This window comes from Camelina sativa, chromosome 6, assembly GCF_000633955.1.
Source record: "Camelina sativa cultivar DH55 chromosome 6, Cs, whole genome shotgun sequence".
Lineage (NCBI taxonomy): Eukaryota > Viridiplantae > Streptophyta > Magnoliopsida > Brassicales > Brassicaceae > Camelina > Camelina sativa.
In genome coordinates, this window is record NC_025690.1 from 12,036,060 (window position 1) to 12,055,301 (window position 19,242).

The 19,242-nt window shown below is 33.2% G+C and overlaps 3 protein-coding genes across 3 annotated transcripts in view; 1 reads left to right on the plus strand and 2 right to left on the minus strand.

The window, feature by feature from the left end:
• The window catches only part of LOC104791004 (L-galactono-1,4-lactone dehydrogenase, mitochondrial-like), a 3,456-nt gene extending 1,622 nt beyond the window's left edge, over positions 1 to 1,834 (plus strand). Inside the window, exons 4-6 of the mRNA XM_010516803.2 lie at positions 330 to 750; positions 1,093 to 1,233; positions 1,486 to 1,834. Coding sequence (XP_010515105.1) covers positions 330 to 750; positions 1,093 to 1,233; positions 1,486 to 1,647 — 724 coding nt within the window. The 3' untranslated portion in view covers positions 1,648 to 1,834. The remainder of the gene's footprint in view (positions 1 to 329; positions 751 to 1,092; positions 1,234 to 1,485) is intronic.
• On the minus strand, positions 2,158 to 4,062 carry LOC104791005 (dnaJ homolog subfamily B member 1-like). The gene is made up of 2 exons (XM_010516805.2): positions 3,276 to 4,062; positions 2,158 to 2,884 (listed from the first exon to the last, which is right to left on the minus strand). Exons 1-2 carry the CDS (start codon positions 3,905 to 3,907, stop codon positions 2,440 to 2,442), a joined length of 1,077 nt encoding a protein of 358 aa, XP_010515107.1. The 5' UTR covers positions 3,908 to 4,062; the 3' UTR covers positions 2,158 to 2,439.
• Positions 10,095 to 13,113, minus strand: LOC104791006 (protein NRT1/ PTR FAMILY 2.10-like). Its single transcript, XM_019246734.1, has 4 exons — positions 12,759 to 13,113; positions 11,909 to 12,126; positions 11,276 to 11,829; positions 10,095 to 11,190 (listed from the first exon to the last, which is right to left on the minus strand). The coding sequence occupies exons 1-4, from the start codon at positions 13,009 to 13,011 to the stop codon at positions 10,269 to 10,271; spliced, it is 1,947 nt and encodes a 648-aa protein (XP_019102279.1). The 5' UTR covers positions 13,012 to 13,113; the 3' UTR covers positions 10,095 to 10,268.

Below are 19,242 nucleotides of genomic sequence, written 5' to 3' on the forward strand. Positions count from 1 at the left end.
TTGATCCCATAAATTGACTCAGGGTGTAACGTTTGTTTTTGTTTCTGGCTGTCCAGAAAATTGCTCTCTGCAAACAAGCATGTTAAGTACCTATATATTCCTTATACCGATACAGTCGTGGTTGTAACATGCAACCCCGTATCAAAATGGAGTGGGCCACCTAAGGACAAACCAAAGTACACTACAGATGAGGCTGTAAAGCATGTCCGTGATCTCTATAGAGAGAGCATTGTGAAGTATAGGTATCGTTATGCTAAGTCTTATGTCTAACTTGCTTTCTCTAATGTGGAGGACTGAATGAAATACAAATTTCTCACCACTGTGTATAGGGTCCAGGACTCTAGTAAGAAGTCTCCTGCCAGCAGTGAGCCAAACATAAATAAACTTTCATTTACAGAGTTGAGAGATAAGTTACTTGCCCTCGATCCTCTCAATGATGTTCATGTTGCAAAAGTAAATCAAGCTGAGGCAGAGTTTTGGAAAAAATCAGAAGGATATAGAGTAGGGTGGAGTGATGAAATTCTGGGCTTTGACTGTGGTGGTCAACAGTGGGTATCAGAATCTTGTTTTCCAGCTGGAACCCTCGCCAACCCTAGCATGAAAGACCTTGAATACATAGAAGAGCTGAAAAAACTAATAGAAAAGGAAGCAATACCAGCACCTGCTCCAATAGAGCAGCGATGGACAGCTCGAAGTAAGAGTCCCATAAGTCCTGCATTCAGCACTGCAGAGGATGACATTTTCTCATGGGTAACTCATGCTTTCTGTTGTTCTTTATTCTTTCATTTACTTCTCTTTCACTTTCATGAAAGTATGAAGAGATCTTGGTGTCAATCTCTGGAGACCCTCTGCCTTTGTGGTGAGGAAAACATTTGAAATATTGATGTTAAAATATGTTCATAGACAAAGAAGAAGCCAGTAGAAATGATGCTACATAGTGTACTCTTAGGGGGAAGAGCTAGATTATTGTTTCACTTGGTAGATTCTTGCTGTTTACCAAACTTGTTCCAGCACTGCCTGTTAGCCACTTTTTCTCTCTCTTAATTGCTATTCATCGACACTTATAATGTGCTACACTACATTTTGTCTCAGGTTGGTATAATTATGTATCTCCCAACAGCAGACCCTCGCCAGAGGAAGGACATTACAGACGAATTTTTCCACTATAGACATTTAACACAAAAACAATTGTGGGATCAATATTCTGCCTATGAACATTGGGCTAAAATTGAGGTAACTTTTTATTTTCCATCTAAATACGGGATTCTTGTATCCCAACACACATATACCATCATTTGATTCATTTACACTTAACTCATGTCCTTCTGAGTTCTGATTCACTCACCTTCCTAAAAATTAGTATTTTAGTTAGATCGGTTACTGTAACTAAACGGACCCAAAGTCTCTGTATAAGGAGATGAGCATCTGTTGAGGTTACTATATAGACAATTTCTTAAGTTTTCGGGTTGATCTTTATTTATTCAGATACCAAAGGATAAAGAGGAACTTGAAGCCCTACAAGGAAGACTCAGAAAACGTTTCCCAGTGGATGCATACAACAAAGCACGCAGGGAGCTGGACCCAAATAGAATCCTCTCCAACAACATGGTGGAAAAGCTCTTCCCAGTCTCCAGCACTGCTGCTTAAAACATTTTCATCAATAGGTTATATCCTCTTTTTGGGATCCTATACATCTTTTTATTGCATCGATAAGTGTTGTTAAGAAGAGGGTAAGGAATGAGTGATGCCAATATATTTGTGACCAAAACTGTACATTGAGTTTTACTACTCTCTTCACAGTTCCTATGAATAAAATCTGTTCCTCACTTTCTCATTCTTGTTGAGTTTATTCTGACTCCTAAATCTCAGTTTCGCAAGTTGGTGTGGCTGTTACAGCCACCAAAGGTGTAATTTATAGGGATGACCAATCCGATCCTAGTTTAGGCTGCATGTCTTGGCTTGTGTATGGATTGGTAGGTATTGTATTGGTTTAAGACCTCTTCCACTAAAAACATTAGGCTTAGTTCTTAAAGCTTTCCATGGCCTTGATGATCTCAATGCAAAAAGCAAACAGAAGGAAATTCATAACTCCCATTACTCAGCTCTCTACTCTAAGCTTATCATACCTAGTTATGACAAGCAACAATGGTGGGTATATATTTATCAAATAAGATTAATAGGTAACAAAGCATACCTTAATGTTTAAAGTAACACTGTCTAACATTATAAGGCAACGAAATCAAATCAAATCAAATCAATGAAATAATCAAACAAAGAAGAGAAAGTCTAATTTCAAACAAGAGAAGTAAAAAAAGACAGAAGCAAAGCTTGTGTTTGTTCTTCGGCTTTCAAATCCAAGCCTCCTTAGAAGAAACCCTCCTATCATTCACAATCTATCATTTCCTCTACTTTTGCTATCTACATTCATCATTGACTTCTTCATGAAACCCCACCAAGAACTCTCTTCAGGTCTGATTTCTGTTCCGTTGTGAGCCTTGTCGGGTATCTCACACTAAGCTTCAATCTCAAGTTACCTTTCTTTCCAGGTTCTTTAGAAATTGGCATTCCCTCGTTTGGAACAACAATCTCGTGGTCAGGTTTGATGATATCGGTTAGCGGGATCATCAGAGTCCTTCCATCAAGCGTGATCAGGTTGACGGTCTTACCAGTTAAGGCTTCAAGTAGAGTTATCTCTTGATTGACCAAAAGGTCGTTTCCATCTCTCTTGTAAACAGGATGTGGCTTCTCTTCAACCACGAAAATAATATCCGCTGGTATGATTCCAGGCTCTTCATTGCCTCTCTTAGGGAATGTGAGCTTTGTTCCTTTCTTCCACCCGGGTTTTATATCTATAGGCAATATCTCCTCAACGACCCTCATTCTTCTACAAGATCAAACAGCAACACAAATCATTAACAGTATTTTAAAATCCTTCAAATCAAACATATTCTTACGGTTCAACCAACATAAGTACGAGTATCTCCTTCTGTCAATCCAAGGAAATGTCTCATTCATAGACTAATCAGTACCTAGATTCAAAACCTAAACATGCCATTATTGTCATAAAGCTTCATTCCTAAATTCCAACAAACAAAGTAACCTTTTTTTTCTTTCCAACAACTTCGATGTGATCACGCAGAACAATAACATCCAGAGACTCAAAATAACATCCAGAGACTCAAAATATAAGCTTCCCTCAGCCAAACCAATCACCAAAACTATCCAATTAGCCGTTTACAATTGCAATGCCTAAAGGAGAAAGAAGTAAAACATACCCAGAAGCATCGTAGACATTTCTAGATAAACGCATCTTCTTCTTGACACCACTATACAGATCCTCCAAACTCACAGGCAATGGATTCTCCACAGCTGGAGCTCTCCTCATCTCACCGCTATAACCATTGGCACCGTAATTACCACCGCCGGTGTTGAAATGACCGTTCCTAAACGTTCTATTTCCTCTCCCACCAGCATTGCTTCCTCCTCCTCCGCCTTCAGATCCAAAGAACTCAGCATAGATATCCTCCGCATCTCTCGGGTTAAAACGAAACGACGCAGCGTTAGGCGGATGCTGCTGCCTATGCTGATGGAAGTGCGAATACCTAGAGGAAGAAGAAGACGAAGAAGCCTCAGATGAAGAAGTCGCCGCCGCCGCGGATGAATTAGGGATTTTGCCAGATTTGAGACCTTCCTCGCCGTAATGATCGTAGATCTGACGTTTCTGAGGATCGGAGAGAACGTCGTAGGCTTCGGAGATCCGTTTGAATTTCGCCTCGGCTTCGTCGCGACGAGTCGAAGGGTTCTTGTCGGGGTGCCAAATCATAGCGAGACGCTTGTAAGCTTTCTTGAGATCATCCTCCGTCGCGTTGTGATTCACCTTCAGTATATTGTAGTAATCTACACCCATCTTTCTCTGAATCTCACAATGACTGAATCAAATTTTTAACGAGTCTAGTCCTCGCCGGCGATTTAGAAATGATATGGCCGTCGCCGGGGAAGAAGGAGGAGTTGCGAAACAGATGCGTGGGAGACTGGGGGAAGCCAAAGGGAAGAGGGAAGGGTCTTTACACGTAACGTCAAAAACTTAAAACAATTAATAAAAAATCTTACTATCTTTATTTAATCCCAATTATTTTTTTATTTAACCAAAATTTGTATCTGTTGTTGGCTCTTAATTTTATAAATATGGAAAATGTTCAGATTTCTTACATTTCTTATAATCTTATTCTATTTTAGTATTACCTATTTAGCTTACTATAGTTTCGTCTCTTTCCATTTTCTTATTTATATTTTCCAAACTTGCTTAACGATATCATAAATTCATAGTAATACTTTAAAGAAATATATATTTCCAAACAAAACAGGGATTAAACTACAAATATAGCATGTTTTTTTTAGAGAAAAAAAAAACAATATTGTCTAAAAAAAAATACACAATTTAATGTTTTTTTGTTTGCGTTTAACATTTAGATTACTATAAACATCCACACACAAAGAATTAAAATATGGCCTTTAAAAAATGATATGAGAGATCTTTTTTTTCCGTCCAAAAAAAATTACATTAATGAATTATGATTATCCTGATACAATTGTTGGAGAGGCCAAAAAGGAAGAGAAAAACAATCAAAATAGAAATTACAATGAAAGTATCCATGTTTTGCCAGAAGATGAGCTACAATATTACAACATATTTTTAGTGAAATTAAAAACAATATGGTGAAAATGTGTTGCCCATAATCTAATATCTCGAATGATTCCATCAATAGATACATCAATGTGTTGGATTGTTTAGAATTTTAGTTAGTACTTCACAATTACCCTCAAAGCAAATTGATGTGAAACCTTTGATCCATGAGTGTTGTAAAGTGGATAAAAGAGATTTTGCTTCCGCCTCTAAGGGAGTTGTTGATGTGGCCAGTTTTATGGATCCCCATCCATTTGATATACCATTTTCATTTCTTATAATCGAACCTCCTATTACTTGGTTAGTATGATGGTCAAAGGCTGTATCACACATTTATACATTGTTGTTGACGGTCGTCTCCAAGTGACTTGTTCTTGAGTATGATTCGAAGGAGGTGGTTGTACCAATGAATTGTGGTGTAGCCAATCTTATACATCATTTTGAGCCCGCTGCAGTATAATTTTTGGTTGATCAGAGACACCTTCAAAGATGAAATTGTTCCTTGACTTCCAGATATGCCACAGTAGCCAAAAAGGTAAAAGTTTTGTTGCTTCATCGATCGCAGTTAAGTGTTTCTTGTCTAGTATAGTTGTGAGCATATATTCACTATCATTGCCGATAAGTGTCTGTATTGGAATGTTCGAAAGATCCCATATTTGTTTTGCATGTGGACAATAGAGTAGGATGTGTTCTATTGTTTCATCAGCTCAGAAACATCTTGAACATGCTGGATCTATATTCTTCCTACGAGAATTTAATCTTGTTAATGATGGTAAGGCTTTTAATAATATTCTCCAAAGAAAATGTTGTATTTTGCGAAGACTTTTTGATTTCCAAATTCTGTTCTTAAGAATGATAGAGCCATGATATGAGAGGTCTATAATGATTGAAGTCCATTAAAAAAACTATTGTTGTTCTTTCCGAGATTTGTATTTTTCCGAGAGTTCGTAGACCATCTCCACTAGAGAACTTGTATTAGGTTGCTCATAATTAAACTAATCATATAATTAATATTAAACTAATTAAAACAACCTACTAACAACTTTAAGCAAAATCATCTTTCCACTAGAAAACCTCTATCAAACTTGCTTAATTATTAAAATAATATTTTTGAAACAATTGTCTATTATTTCTCCAATTTTAATAAATTATTAAATAATCTAAAATGACAAAACAATTATTTCAATTACTTATATTACACTAAAAAGAAAACAAGAAAGCATCATCATCATCATCTACTAAGCATCATCATCCAAAAACTTGATGCGATTGTTCAAAGGTTATGGAATTGAATTGAGAGAAGAAGCAAAGAGTTACATGAACGTTGTCGCACACAGGAGAATCGAAACGTAAGAAAACAGAGAGATCATGATCATCATCATCACCAACTACTCAACATCATCAATTCATCATCGCCAACTAAGCATCATCATCCACATCATCATCATCAGCAAACTTCACGTATCTAAACGATTGTTCAACTAAATTCACTATTTCCAATGCTTGAAAAAAATTATTAAACAACTATAATTATTATTATATTTTATGTCACATATGATGTTAGAGAAGTGTAAACCAAATTCAGTATTTTCAATGCTTGAAAAAAATTACTAAACAACCCTATTCACCATTTGATTATCTCTCACAAATGATATTAGTGAAGTGTAAAACAAATTCACTGTGCCCAATCCTTGAAAAAAAATTATTCAACTATATTCATCATTTCATTATCGTGACATGTGACCAATGATGATGAGGATTGACCACGTCTTCGACTAGAAAGTTGATTACCGTGATGTGCCTTCTCGATTACAAGTTATGAAAAAATATGTTTTAATTATTTTGCCAAAACCTATCTTTAAACATTTTTTTCACCCTGCTCTTGTACATTTGTGTATCCAATATTCAAAGGTTTTAATTGATAACCATAATTTAGAAAAACAATAAGGAGAAATGTGATATTCTTCTTCATTCCTCAAATTTCTTAAAATCTAAAAGTAATATTGTTCCACATCATTCATCTACATTTCTCACAAAATGAGGAATAATAGAACAAAAACATTTCTCCCCAACATTGATGAGAAACTAATTGAACAAAAAAATGAACAAATTTTAAAGTTTGCTTTTTATTTTAAAATAGATAAAAATTATGTTTTGTTAATAATATTTCAATCTTACAATAGAATAATTTCTATACACCGCAGACCTATATTTTTACAGGATTTGCATGACCAAAATGATCTCCCACAAAGTTTTCCCAAAATTCTCTATCATAACCTCTAGGAGTAAAAATCTCCTGAGTTGGTCCTTCTTCTTCTCCGTCTGCGTCTTCTTCTTCTTCAAAACTATGACCCCAATCTTCAATACTACCGTCCTGGCGAACAACATTACAACCTCGTTCCCAATACTTTGACTCTATTTCAGCTACCTCAGCCAATAGCGCTGGATCAACCTGGGTGGTAGGTATAATGGGGATTGTTGATTTGGAACCAACAATTGTTTCCATTGCAACATCAACATCAATTAAAGGGTTATTGGTAGTAAAAATACACTTTCCACGCTTACCGTTACCGAAACTACAACCAGAAGAACTTCCGACAGATACAAGCTTCCCACTCTTACCATTACAAATTCCAATCTTGAAATTTTTCTCCATTTCAGAAAGATTAGCGACGACGACATCATCCAGTTGGCTTCCAAGAGCGGTATCAATTAATGGTGCCAACTCATCATCGCTTGTTCCAAAACTACATCCAGGCGAATTACCGGAGAGGGGAATGCCACGACCAGAAACATCAGAATCTCTACCCATGTATTTAACTCATTTGTGTTTGTACCTCTGTTTCTAAGCTCTTGAAAGTTGACAAACATATTTAACTGACGGTTCTCCCGAAACAATTGCTTGAAATAGTCTAAGCCAACATCGGTAGTAACCAGTACATGAGGAGTTTTCTCACCCGTCATGAAAAGCATGATGTTAGGAGGACAAAAGCTGAAACAAGCCTTCTTCTTCACAATGCTGAATTCGAGTTTTACAACATCCTCAAGTTCCGCTAACGTAACAATTTCAGAGAGGGAAACGACCCTCGAAACGAGAAACTTATCCACCTCAAACCTCCAAACGCTATCCACAGAATAAGCCCACTCACCGCATAGGAAAATACAATATTCAACCTGCAACCAAAAACATTGGTTGGTTTATATATCACAGAATTGCAATTCACATAAAAGAAACAAAACCAATAATGCAATCCACAAAAAACAACCAAAAAACGTCAAAGAGAAATAAATACCATGGCCGCCATGTTCGGCTGACCAACACCCTATTCCTTCTTGTCTCCTTTATCCACACAAAAGGAAACCTTTATATATGGCTGCCAACATCTTATTTGAGGAACTAGACACATGTAAGTCATAAAAGCATGATCATTTATTTTTAGTTACAATTGGAAGGAGGAGATTATTTTGCTGAAATAAGTGTAGTTAGAAAAGTATAGTTTGATTTGAAGTAGCTGAGGGATAAAATTGTATAGAAATGAAGTGAACAGAGTAAAAGTGAGGCAAAAAGTGCCTTTTGGACAAAAAGTGTGTTATTGGACAATTAAATGTTTGAAAAGTGTGTTAGGATGCAAAATTTCCTAATTTTTATTGTTTTAATGTTGCAAAATTTCAAAATCTCCCTCTGTCTGATAAAGATTGATGTTTTTGGATTTTTTTGTCCCACAAAAATTGATGTTTTGTAAACTTCAAGAATTAATCAATGTAAATATTTAAAATTTTGAATTGTTATTGGTTTAAAATTAAATAATATCTCTTTAGTCAAAGGAAAAAATATATTTAAACTCAGTAATCATTGTTTTCTTAAAATGTGTAAAAGTTTCTAAACATCAATCTTTATGAGACAGAGGGAGTAGTAGTTTATAGTTTATAGTTTATTTTTTGTTAGTTTTTAAGAAAGATTTTTTTTAACATAAATGTGTTATATTATTGGGCATTTTGCAGGTTAGTTTGAATACTGATTTAAAATTTGCCTAATCTCTATATTATTAATATATATATGATAATAATTTTTTGGTGTGGAAAACACAATTATAGTAAAATTTGGTGGATTAAAAGTAAAATGAACATATACTTTATGAAAGAAGTTTTGGTACTGATAATTGTTAAATATTTAATGAAAATCTAAATAATCTTATTTTGGTCAATTTACCATATTTAAGTTTTTTTTTTGGCATTTTAGGGACTAAGACTGTAAATAAAATTTTAAATAACCATAACTAAAATGGTAGAATACCAAATGGTATTTCAATCTTACAACATACCATAGACAAATACATTGATACAATGGTAAGGCACCATTATGTTACCTAAATCTTATAGATATCCATTTTCTTAATGGTTTTATTCATTTGCCATTTCTATAATAACATTTTTGTCCTTGTAAATCTACACATTCATGGATTTTTTTAGTATTGAATACCATTTTTAATTGTCTTTGTCGTAATTAAAATCTGGTACATAATTTCTTTAATATATTTTTACATACCATAATAAATTTATGTACACCAATTCTAATATTGAAGATAATTGGAAAGAAATATTGACGAGAATTGATGAAGAAAAAAAATAGTTTTGCCTCATTAAAAATGACAAATTTTAATTGTTAACTTTATAATACAAATTCTACAAAGACCATTATTTTCTCATAATTGCTTTTATAAATTTTATGCATCTTAAATGTTGTATATATCTAGTAATGATGGAACAACACATCCAGTAATGATGGACTTGAAACTAAAAATTAATTTAAAATATTATAACTATATCAAATAGTGCTATTTTGTAAGTTTTTGAAGTGTGTGTTACAGTTGTCCATAAAACTTATTTTGTTAAGGTATATTTCTTTCAGAAATATCCTATGTTCTTTTTTTTTGTTTTTAAAATACTTGTTATGTAGAAAATATATAAGTTGCATTTCTTTTAGTGAGCGTAGAGAATGAAAATGTGAATTTTCCTGCCAAGTTATATATTTATCTCAAAATTAGAAAAAAAATAATTATAAAAAGATGATAATATAAATTTCCTATTTTTAGTTTTCACATTTGCAATATTTACCTAAATATAAACCTCTCCTTAGTTTTAGTATTTTGTTGTAGTCATATTACATCAAGTTTAGTTTTCAAAGTTGAAAACTTCTCCTTTCTGTCTATTGCTCTCTGTTTTATGAAACCATTCAACAAGCTTACACTGTCTAAGAGACGACGAGCAACTTGATCTCAATGTGTCTCTAGTTAGTACAACTACATACTGCATGTAAATATCGAATTCTTGTATTCTTCTATTAGCTAGTGGTCTGTTCTATCCTAGTTAGTTGTTGTGGTGAAAGACGTAGGAAAACTTTGATACATAGTTTGAATTAGTAACAAAAATCTTATTCTACAATACATGTCAATACAGATGAAGCGATTTTTTCTTCATTTAATCTATAGAAAGTACAACAAGATTGACTTCGGAGTAAAGAAAAAAGTACAACGAGAAAGAAGAAACTGAGGTCGTTGACCAAAAGATAAAACAAGTTTCCATATCAGACAGAGTCCTTGTCTTGTAGCTGCTGTTTCTTGGTCACTTCTTCACTGGTCTCAATCTCAGTGATGTCTTCATCATTACTGCCTTTGTATCTATACCATTTAGCCATCAACAAGAAGTAACCCAAGTTAACGACCATGATTCCCGTGAGCATGAAATAGAAGTAATCCAATTTGGCTTTGTTCAGATCCTCAGCTAACCAATTTCCTGTAGGTGAATGCTCAGTTGTTCGATGAACAGTTGAGATCAAGAAGCTAGCGAGGTAACTCGAAATCCCACCACCAATATAGAAGATAGAACCGGCGAAGCTTCTCATGTTTTCAGGAAACTGCTTGTAGTAAAACTCCATTTGTCCAATGGCAGCAAAAGCTTCTGCTATGCCAGCAAGTGTTAGCTGCGGAATCAACCACATAGCTGACATGGAAGAGATTTCTCCTGTCCTAGGCGCCATCCCAAGTGTTGGTTTTGTCAGCGCAAAGGTTCTTCTCCTTTCCTCTATAAATCCAGACACTAATAAACTCAATATCGCAAACACAATCCCTGCTCCGATTCTTTGTAAGAGTGTTATGCCAGTTTCTAACCCGGTCACTCTCCTGAGCGACGGGACAAGAACACGGTCATAGAATACGATGAAAATTGTCATCCCCGTCATTAAGAACACTACATAGGTTGCCCCCGGAATCCTGAAGCCACCAGAACCCAAACGCCGGTCGCTCTGGAGTGCTTGGAAGACAGGATAAGTCATTTGCATACTTATTGCAAGATAGTATATCGAAGAAGCAAGCCAGATTGGGATCACTCTAACAATGCACTTCACTTCTTCCACTTGCTGCAACGTGCATAGCTTCCATGGATCTGAAGCCGCTCCATCAGAGTTCAACTTGTCCTCCGGGGTCTTAATCGCTGCTTTGTCTAGAAACCTGACAACACATGCAACAAACTTCAGCAAAAAAACAAAAGCCAGAAACATAAATCAAGAGAACAAATAAGTATAAAGAGATTTACCTGAACTGGTCGGTGTATTTGAGAGTAGTGTTTACATAGTTGCGTGGGATGTGGTTGTAAAGATCGACCCAAGGCTGCTTAGCAGGCTTCAAACCACGTTTCTTGATCGCGGCTGCTATAACATGAGCAATACCAGCCAAAGGACTACCCGAGGCTTTCACTTTTACATACAATCTATCTCCAGCAAAGAAGATGACGCAGGCCAAGAACATAAGAACCACAGGGATAGTCAAACCGATGGTCCAACTCACATTTGACTGGATATACACAATTAGTGTGAGTGAGACGATCTGCGCAAACGTGAACGTGAAGAAATACCAGTTGAAGAAACTGTTGATTCCTTTCTTTCCTGATTCGGATTTGGGGTTGAACTGATCAGCACCAAACGCTAAATTACACGGTCTGATACCACCAGCGCCTATCACAAGAAACCCTAAACCCATGAGCAGGAACATTATCTGTCCCACACTTGGACCTTCGCATGTGCTTTTGTTTCCGCAAGCAACGGGGTGCAATGAAGGAATTGCAGCAGTCAGTAGTATCACAAACGATCCCTACCAAAGATGATAATGTTTTAGAAAAATATTGGCGCTAGGTTAAGTCATCAAAGATTATATACATATATGTAAGTACCATGAAACAAGCGATGACAGCGAAACAGAGAGTCTTGTAGCGACCAAAGTAAGTGTCACAGAGGAAAGCAGCGATGAAAGTCCCGAAATTGATAGTGCCACTAAAGGCATTGATGATAGTTGCAGCTGTATAGCTCTTAAGGTTGAATACAGAAGTTAGGTAGACAAGAAGGTTCGATAATGTTCCTATGATCCCAAGCTTCTCAAATGTCTCATTACCTGTCAATATCACCACATAAATCAATGACAAAGAATACTACCTTCTCATAAAGTTACAAAGTATTTATTGCATTTAATGTAACAACTTCGAAACCGAAATACACAACAAGTCAAAAGATTGGACTTTCGATGATGTTCTGACTTTTTTTTTTTTTTTGGTTCTGAGTGCTCTGTAACTCCCAGAAGTTAATCATTTTTTGTCTTATCCAGAAAAAATTCTTATCTTACTTTTTTTCAGAAACTTAACTGCTTGATTCAAAGTCTGTTTTTTTCCACGGAAAATTAATTTAAAACAAAAAAAAATTAAACTATCTTTTTTTCATAGATAGATCTTACATATCATCTAGAAAAAATGTACGAAATCTCCTTCGATCTGGGTTTCAACCAAATCTTAATTTTGTTTTAACCATTTTTTCGCTCAAAATCTCCAAAGTCGAGATTTTTGGATACAAGTCAAGTCTAAGACAAGTAAATTAAAAAAAAAAAAACGAAAATTTAATAATATCACGGACAAAATGTTTTACAGTATATTTCTTTTTTTTTTTCTAAAATTCCGACAAAACACAACAAAAGAATATATATATATATATATATATATGTCCGAAAGAGAAAAAAAAAAAAGGTGAGTTTACCAATGATGAAGGGCATGACTTTCCATCCTCTATAAACAAGTTTTTTCTGATCCTCCTCGAATGAATCGACCGTCGTAGATGTAACATCATCGACGGCGGAATGGTGGTTCGTTGTCGTCGTCTCAACCTCAAGGGGCTTTCTCTCCATAGTCTCAATCTGTGTGTAATTACAGAAGAGGTCGCTGTTGTTGTTGTTGTTGTTGTTATTCTTATCCCTTTTGTCTCTATGGTTAAGGATGACTCTGCTCTTCATCTCTATGCTTCGGTCTTCCTTATATAGTGGTGTGGATCTAGCGAGAGTGGATTTTGTCGGAATCTTAAACAAAAGGGGGAAATGAGAAATTAAAGATTGGTGAATTTTTTGGCTGTGAATGATTGAGACATCTGTGTGAGTGCCTCATTAATTATTATTTTTTAATTAATTTCCCTAATCTAAATAAAACGTTTCATTTTTAATTATTGGTCAAGTGTGGGCTGAGGTTAGTGCTCGATGTAGGCCCATTTTTACACTCCTTCCCTCTATTTTGACTAAGTTAGTCAATTATCACCTTATTTTGTGTCCAAACTCTAAGTTAATTAGTATTTTTTTACACACATGTATATATATATATATATATATATATTATTTTATAAAATAATAGTGTGTAAAACCCCTGTGTTATAAATTTTTATTGAACCAATTTTATGATTTTTAGATCAATATAGTCAACCGTTTTTATTGATTTATCAAATTGGTCAATTCTATGTTCTAAAAATGTAGGTTTTAGTATTTCTTTTTTTTCCTAGGATGTACTATTAATAGTTATAATATTCATAAGTATTACTAATTTTTAGATGATCTAATTATCATTTTTTGTGTGTTTAAACTATCTGTTATTGAATAATAAGACTTGCTTTATGACTAACTACACTAGATTTTAACTTACGGTACACCGCGTGTATATAATAATAATTATTATTTATATTTTATATTTTATTTATTTGTTAAACATTAGATATTTTGTAAATAGAGAAATAACTAAAATTTTTGGTTTTTTTGTGCGGCTAAATATTTATATTAATTTTTTAACCCGCAATACACTTTATGACTATTTGTTTGTTATATTTAGTTTGTATTGTTTAGTGTTTGAGATTCTATTTTGATTTTCAATTATTATAACAAAAATAAGAGATCTAAATACATAATAAGTAATTTATAAGTTGTGGTTATTTTTCCTAATGATTTTATTATTTTACACAATCTTAGTTAAATCAACTTGATTTTATATGTCAGATATTCTGATATTAGTAGTGTACAAATATTAAATAAGAATTTAACCAGTGTTAACACAAATTTAATAATTTTATTAATTCCAATATGTCCTTTTTATAACCCATCTACTATATAACCATATTCTATATTATTTTAAAATTTTTTAATTTTATATATTCGTAATATTTTAAAATTTATTATGTTTATATATATATATATATATTAATTATAACATTTAAATAAATGTAAATTGAAGTTCTTCTTACGTTAAGAATCAAATCTCACAGATTTTGGAAAACAAAATGGGAATCAAATTGTTGTTTTCTTTGTTTACAAAGGATTCAGAAATAGAATATCTTCAAAACACAATAAAATATGTGGTTGAAAAAAAATATATATATATCTATTATAGTTTCTGTTTCCATATTGATTGCTGTAATTTTTTTAGTTGGAATGGATTGTAAAATATTTAGGAAATAAAATCTGAAGTAATGCTATTTTTGGAAAACTTTTAGGGATTAACTTTGTAAATAACTTTCTAAATAAGTAAAAACAAAAGGGTAGAACCCAAAATGTATTTCAAAAATGTATATATAGATGGTTTGAATAAGCTAATCCATTAAAACCTTGAAAGACTAAAAAAAAAAGTTTTTTCCAAAGTTCAAGATTTATATTTGCTAAAAGCTATTTTGTGGAAGAGTCATAGACTCTAAAAATTGTTAGTCAATAAAATTTAGAGCATTTTGTTAGTCACTAAAATTTGAATCATAGACTCTAAAACTTGTAAAATCAAAACCATACAATTTAGAAGATTAACCATCATATATATATATATATATATATATGACATATTTATTAAATTAGATTCTATAATTTCTTTACATTTGGTTTTATAAATAACGAAATTTAGACATTTTTTTAAATAAATATCAAGTCTTAAAAAATAATTAATAAGCTGATGTAAATTATGGTAGTAATTTTCTTTGGACTTATATGATCCATGGGCATATAAGAGTTGAGTTGGAAGAAGTCAGTAGGGTATCTTTTCAAGTAATCATCTCAAACGTCCCTAAAAATTTTCTGACAATCTCAAAACTCCCTTTTATAAAAAGATTTTCTTTTTTAATTATTTTTAATTCCAGAAACTGGTATTTTACTATGTTACCCTAGAAAAAACAAAACAATTATATTGAAAACCTGGATTTAATCCACCCACCCAAGATCTATTGGATTTAATCCAAAATATATAAAAAATATACTTAAAACTAAAACAAAAATACAAAAAAAAACTAAACAAATTTTTTAATTTCATCGTTTTCTTCTTTTTTCTAACTCTTTTCATTTTCTTCGTGTCGGCGATGAACAACAACGGCGAGGGGGACGATCTCTGGAACCAACCCAGAAAGAAGAAACGACGGCTCCATTCTTTCTCTTTCAAAACTAGATCAAATCCCTAAAAGCTGAGAAAGTTTTGAAATTAAAACTGCAATCTCAAAAACGATTTTGTAAAACTTGAGAAACTAGATATTCTGTTATGGTGTTCAATTGATAATCAAGATGGGTCTAAAATACAAACTTTGAGATTATAATTTGTGAATTCTGGGTTCATGTTCGTATTTGAATTTCAGAGTATAACTAGTATAACTAAGTAAAACTAGTGTGATTTTAAAATACAAGTACAACTAGATAAAACTAGTAAGATGAAATGGTTTCAGCAGCATTCACAGAGAATGACTCAACGACGATGAACGAAAATTGTGATTTTTGGGTTTATGTTTGTATTTGATTTTATGGATATAACTAGGTAAAACTAGTGTAATTTTGAAATATTAGTAGAACTAGATAAAACTAGTAAGATTTTCTATGTAATACTAGTATGTAAAACTATCCGGTAAATTAGAGAATTTGGATCATTCAGTAGTGTAGAGATGAAATAGTTTCAGCAGCATTCACAGTGAATGACTCAACAACGACGAACAACTCAACAATAATATGTAGAAACAATGGCGACGATGAACGACTCAACGACAATGAACAACTCAACTGCGAGTGACCTCTGTAACCAATTTAGGAAGAAGAAACAACGGTGATGAACGACTCAACGATGATGAGCAAAATCAATGGCGAGCGATCTCTGTAACCAAATAAGGAAGAAGAAACAGCGGAGATGAACGACTCAATAATAATAAGAAAATCCGGAATGACGGCGGCGATAAACCAACTCAGGAAGAAGTACAAGCCAACCGTGAGTGACTGCATCGACTCCATGAATAAGTAGTTGGATTTGATTGAACAAGTAGAACTAGATAAAACTCATTCGGTTTGGTTAAAAGAGATTCATGATTTGTTTCTTCTACATCTTATTTATAATTGAATTTCAGGGTTTTAAGTAATACTAGTATATATAGGTATAACTAGTATGTTTTTGTAATGCTGATAAAACTAGATAAAACTTGTCGTATTTTATTTGTAATTAACCGTTTGTTGCAGAGACAAAAAAAATAAAACCACACGTGCAGCTGAAAAAAAAATCTGAATTGTATTGCCACGTATGCAATATGTGTGTTCACANTGAATTGTATTGCCACATATGCAATATGTGTGTTCACACTTAGTGTTCACACATAGTTATACCAAGTATAATAGTTGTACCAAAATTGCAAATAGTTCTACTTTTGGGGTTTTTTCATTTAATTAGTTTTACCCACTCTTAAAATTATATTTTTTAGTTTTACAGTTGATTAAAGTCTCTTAACATATAATTATGAGTTTTTTATGCATTCATATGTTTAAAACCTACAATTGTATAACTTTGTCATTCTAACTTGATTATTATTTACAAAGTGACCTTAAAGTATAAGGAAACACTTGTTTAGGTTCTTACATAACAACCCAAAATTCATATATTTTTTAAAAATTTCATTCTTAGTAAACATTTAAACATTACTTTTGACGTTTACTAGTACACACATTATTATGTTATCTATAAAATCATTTTATGGATTTTCAATTCAGTTTTACCAGTTTTACCAGTTTTATCAGTTTTATCTTTGTTATAGATGGTTTACTCTGTTATGACAGAGCAAATATACACATCAAGAGAAAGGAAAATCAAACATTACTAAATTTTAAAATAAGTTTTACAATAGTTGAGACATAACCAAGAAAGTAGTAGTACAAACCAAAAGATCAAACATGAATCAAACAATGGTGTTAGGTGCAATTTCATCATCCTTTGAATGTTGCTCAACTGTAATTTAACGTGACTTTCAACAAACTCAAGCTTCTTTTATATTCTTGTTTTTAACATCAACAAAGTTATATTCTTCACATGAGTCTTGAACATTATACTATATATACGACATTCTTGCTTAAAATATATGCTGACGTTCTCTCCCATTTTATCCTGCCAAAAAAATTCTAAAAAAACTCAATTAGTAATACTACTAGTTTTACTGGTTGTACTACATTAATCAATATTACTAGTTTTACTAGTTATATTACATTTACTAATATTATTAGTTTTACCAATTTTACCCAGTCGGGATAACTGAAAATTGAATAGTTTGGCATTCTAATCTCTACAATTCACTACGATTCAACAGCAAAATTCATTTCTTATCAACTAAGTAGCTCAATCGACCCATAACCCATGGTAAAACACCCAATTTGCTAAGCATCTCAAGCAAAATCCAATCTAAATTTCCAACATCCAAAACCTAACCCTATTCATTAAAAAAATTATTCTTATGTTGAAGAACACACTTGTATTTTGAAGGAAAGCTTGATACAACTCGAAAAAGGTGAAGAAACGGTGGCACGGAATGCAAGGTATAGGGTGGATCCATTTATGAACGGAATCTAACGAAGTTGTAAGAGAGAGACAAAGGGTCCACTTTATTTACTTCACATTTATTAGGTTACTGATGTGATTGCGTAGTTTGGCAAACACGATGAGTATTGTTGTCCACAGAATTTGCTAGTTTATATCAAAAACCTAAACACAAACATGCATATATAGTGGAAAATAGCCAAAAAGAAAACACACCTAAAATTTTTAGTTTTGGTCAAAAACAATGTCAAACTATATATCTCATTAGAGAGTTTAAGACCAAAGTTACTACATATTTGCCAAATTAATCTTAAGTAAACACCAACCACGTTAACACGTTGAGCGTTCTGTTTTATTTCATTTAAAAAATCATCACATCAAAACCCTAAAAATTGAAACGAAATCCACTTCTCTTTTAGCTCTTTGTCTTCCATCAATCTCTGTCAGTTCTCTCGCCACCCTTAAAGAACGAGAGCTAAGAGACGTTTTGATGCACTCATGTAGTAAATCATTTGGCTTACTTTGCTTCATTTTTCTCTGTTTTCCATGCGCATCATAAATATATAGAAGTAACTTCCTGTATATATATTATAATATTTTGTAGTTTTTTTTTTCTCTTTTGTTGTTTTGTTTTTGTTTCTTAAAGCTTCTCGTCAAAACTTTTATCTTTTTGAGTTTCTATATTTGTTCGAGCTTAACTGTAAAACAGGGTATCAATTGTAGAATGTTTTCCTCTCCCTTTTATTCATCCACTCTCAAATATATATACAGACAGAAAGATCTAGTTACCAAACTAAGAAGATTGCATCTTATTAATGCTCACCTTTCTCCCCAAGCTAAATCTTACCAAAACATATACACAGAATATACACTAATTACTCTCTCAAATATTCTCTAACACCCCCCTCCTCAAGTTAGAGTGTACATATTGTAAATGCCCAACTTGGAAACCATTGAATGAAACTCACTCTGGCATAACGACTTAGTAAAGACAGTCGACTGATCTTTAGTATGCACTTTCTTGGTCTGTATCGTCCCATTCATGTGCATCTCTTATGCAATGACAGTCGACCTCCACATGTTTCGTACGTTCATGGAAGACGGGATTTGCAGCTATATGCAGTGCCGCCTGATTGTCACAATGTAACGCCATTGGTTCTGTTTGACTCACACCAAGATCTTTGAGTAATGCCTTCAATCATTGCAGTTCACAAACCGTAAGTTCCATGGACCTATACTATGATTCAGCCGAGGAACGAGAGGTGACACTCTGTTTTTCATTTTCTAAGACACCGGGGAATCATCGAGAGTAATAAACCAACCACCAACAGATTTACGAGATACAAGACATCCAACATAATCGGCATCACACCAACCAACTAACTGTAAATTTGAATCAG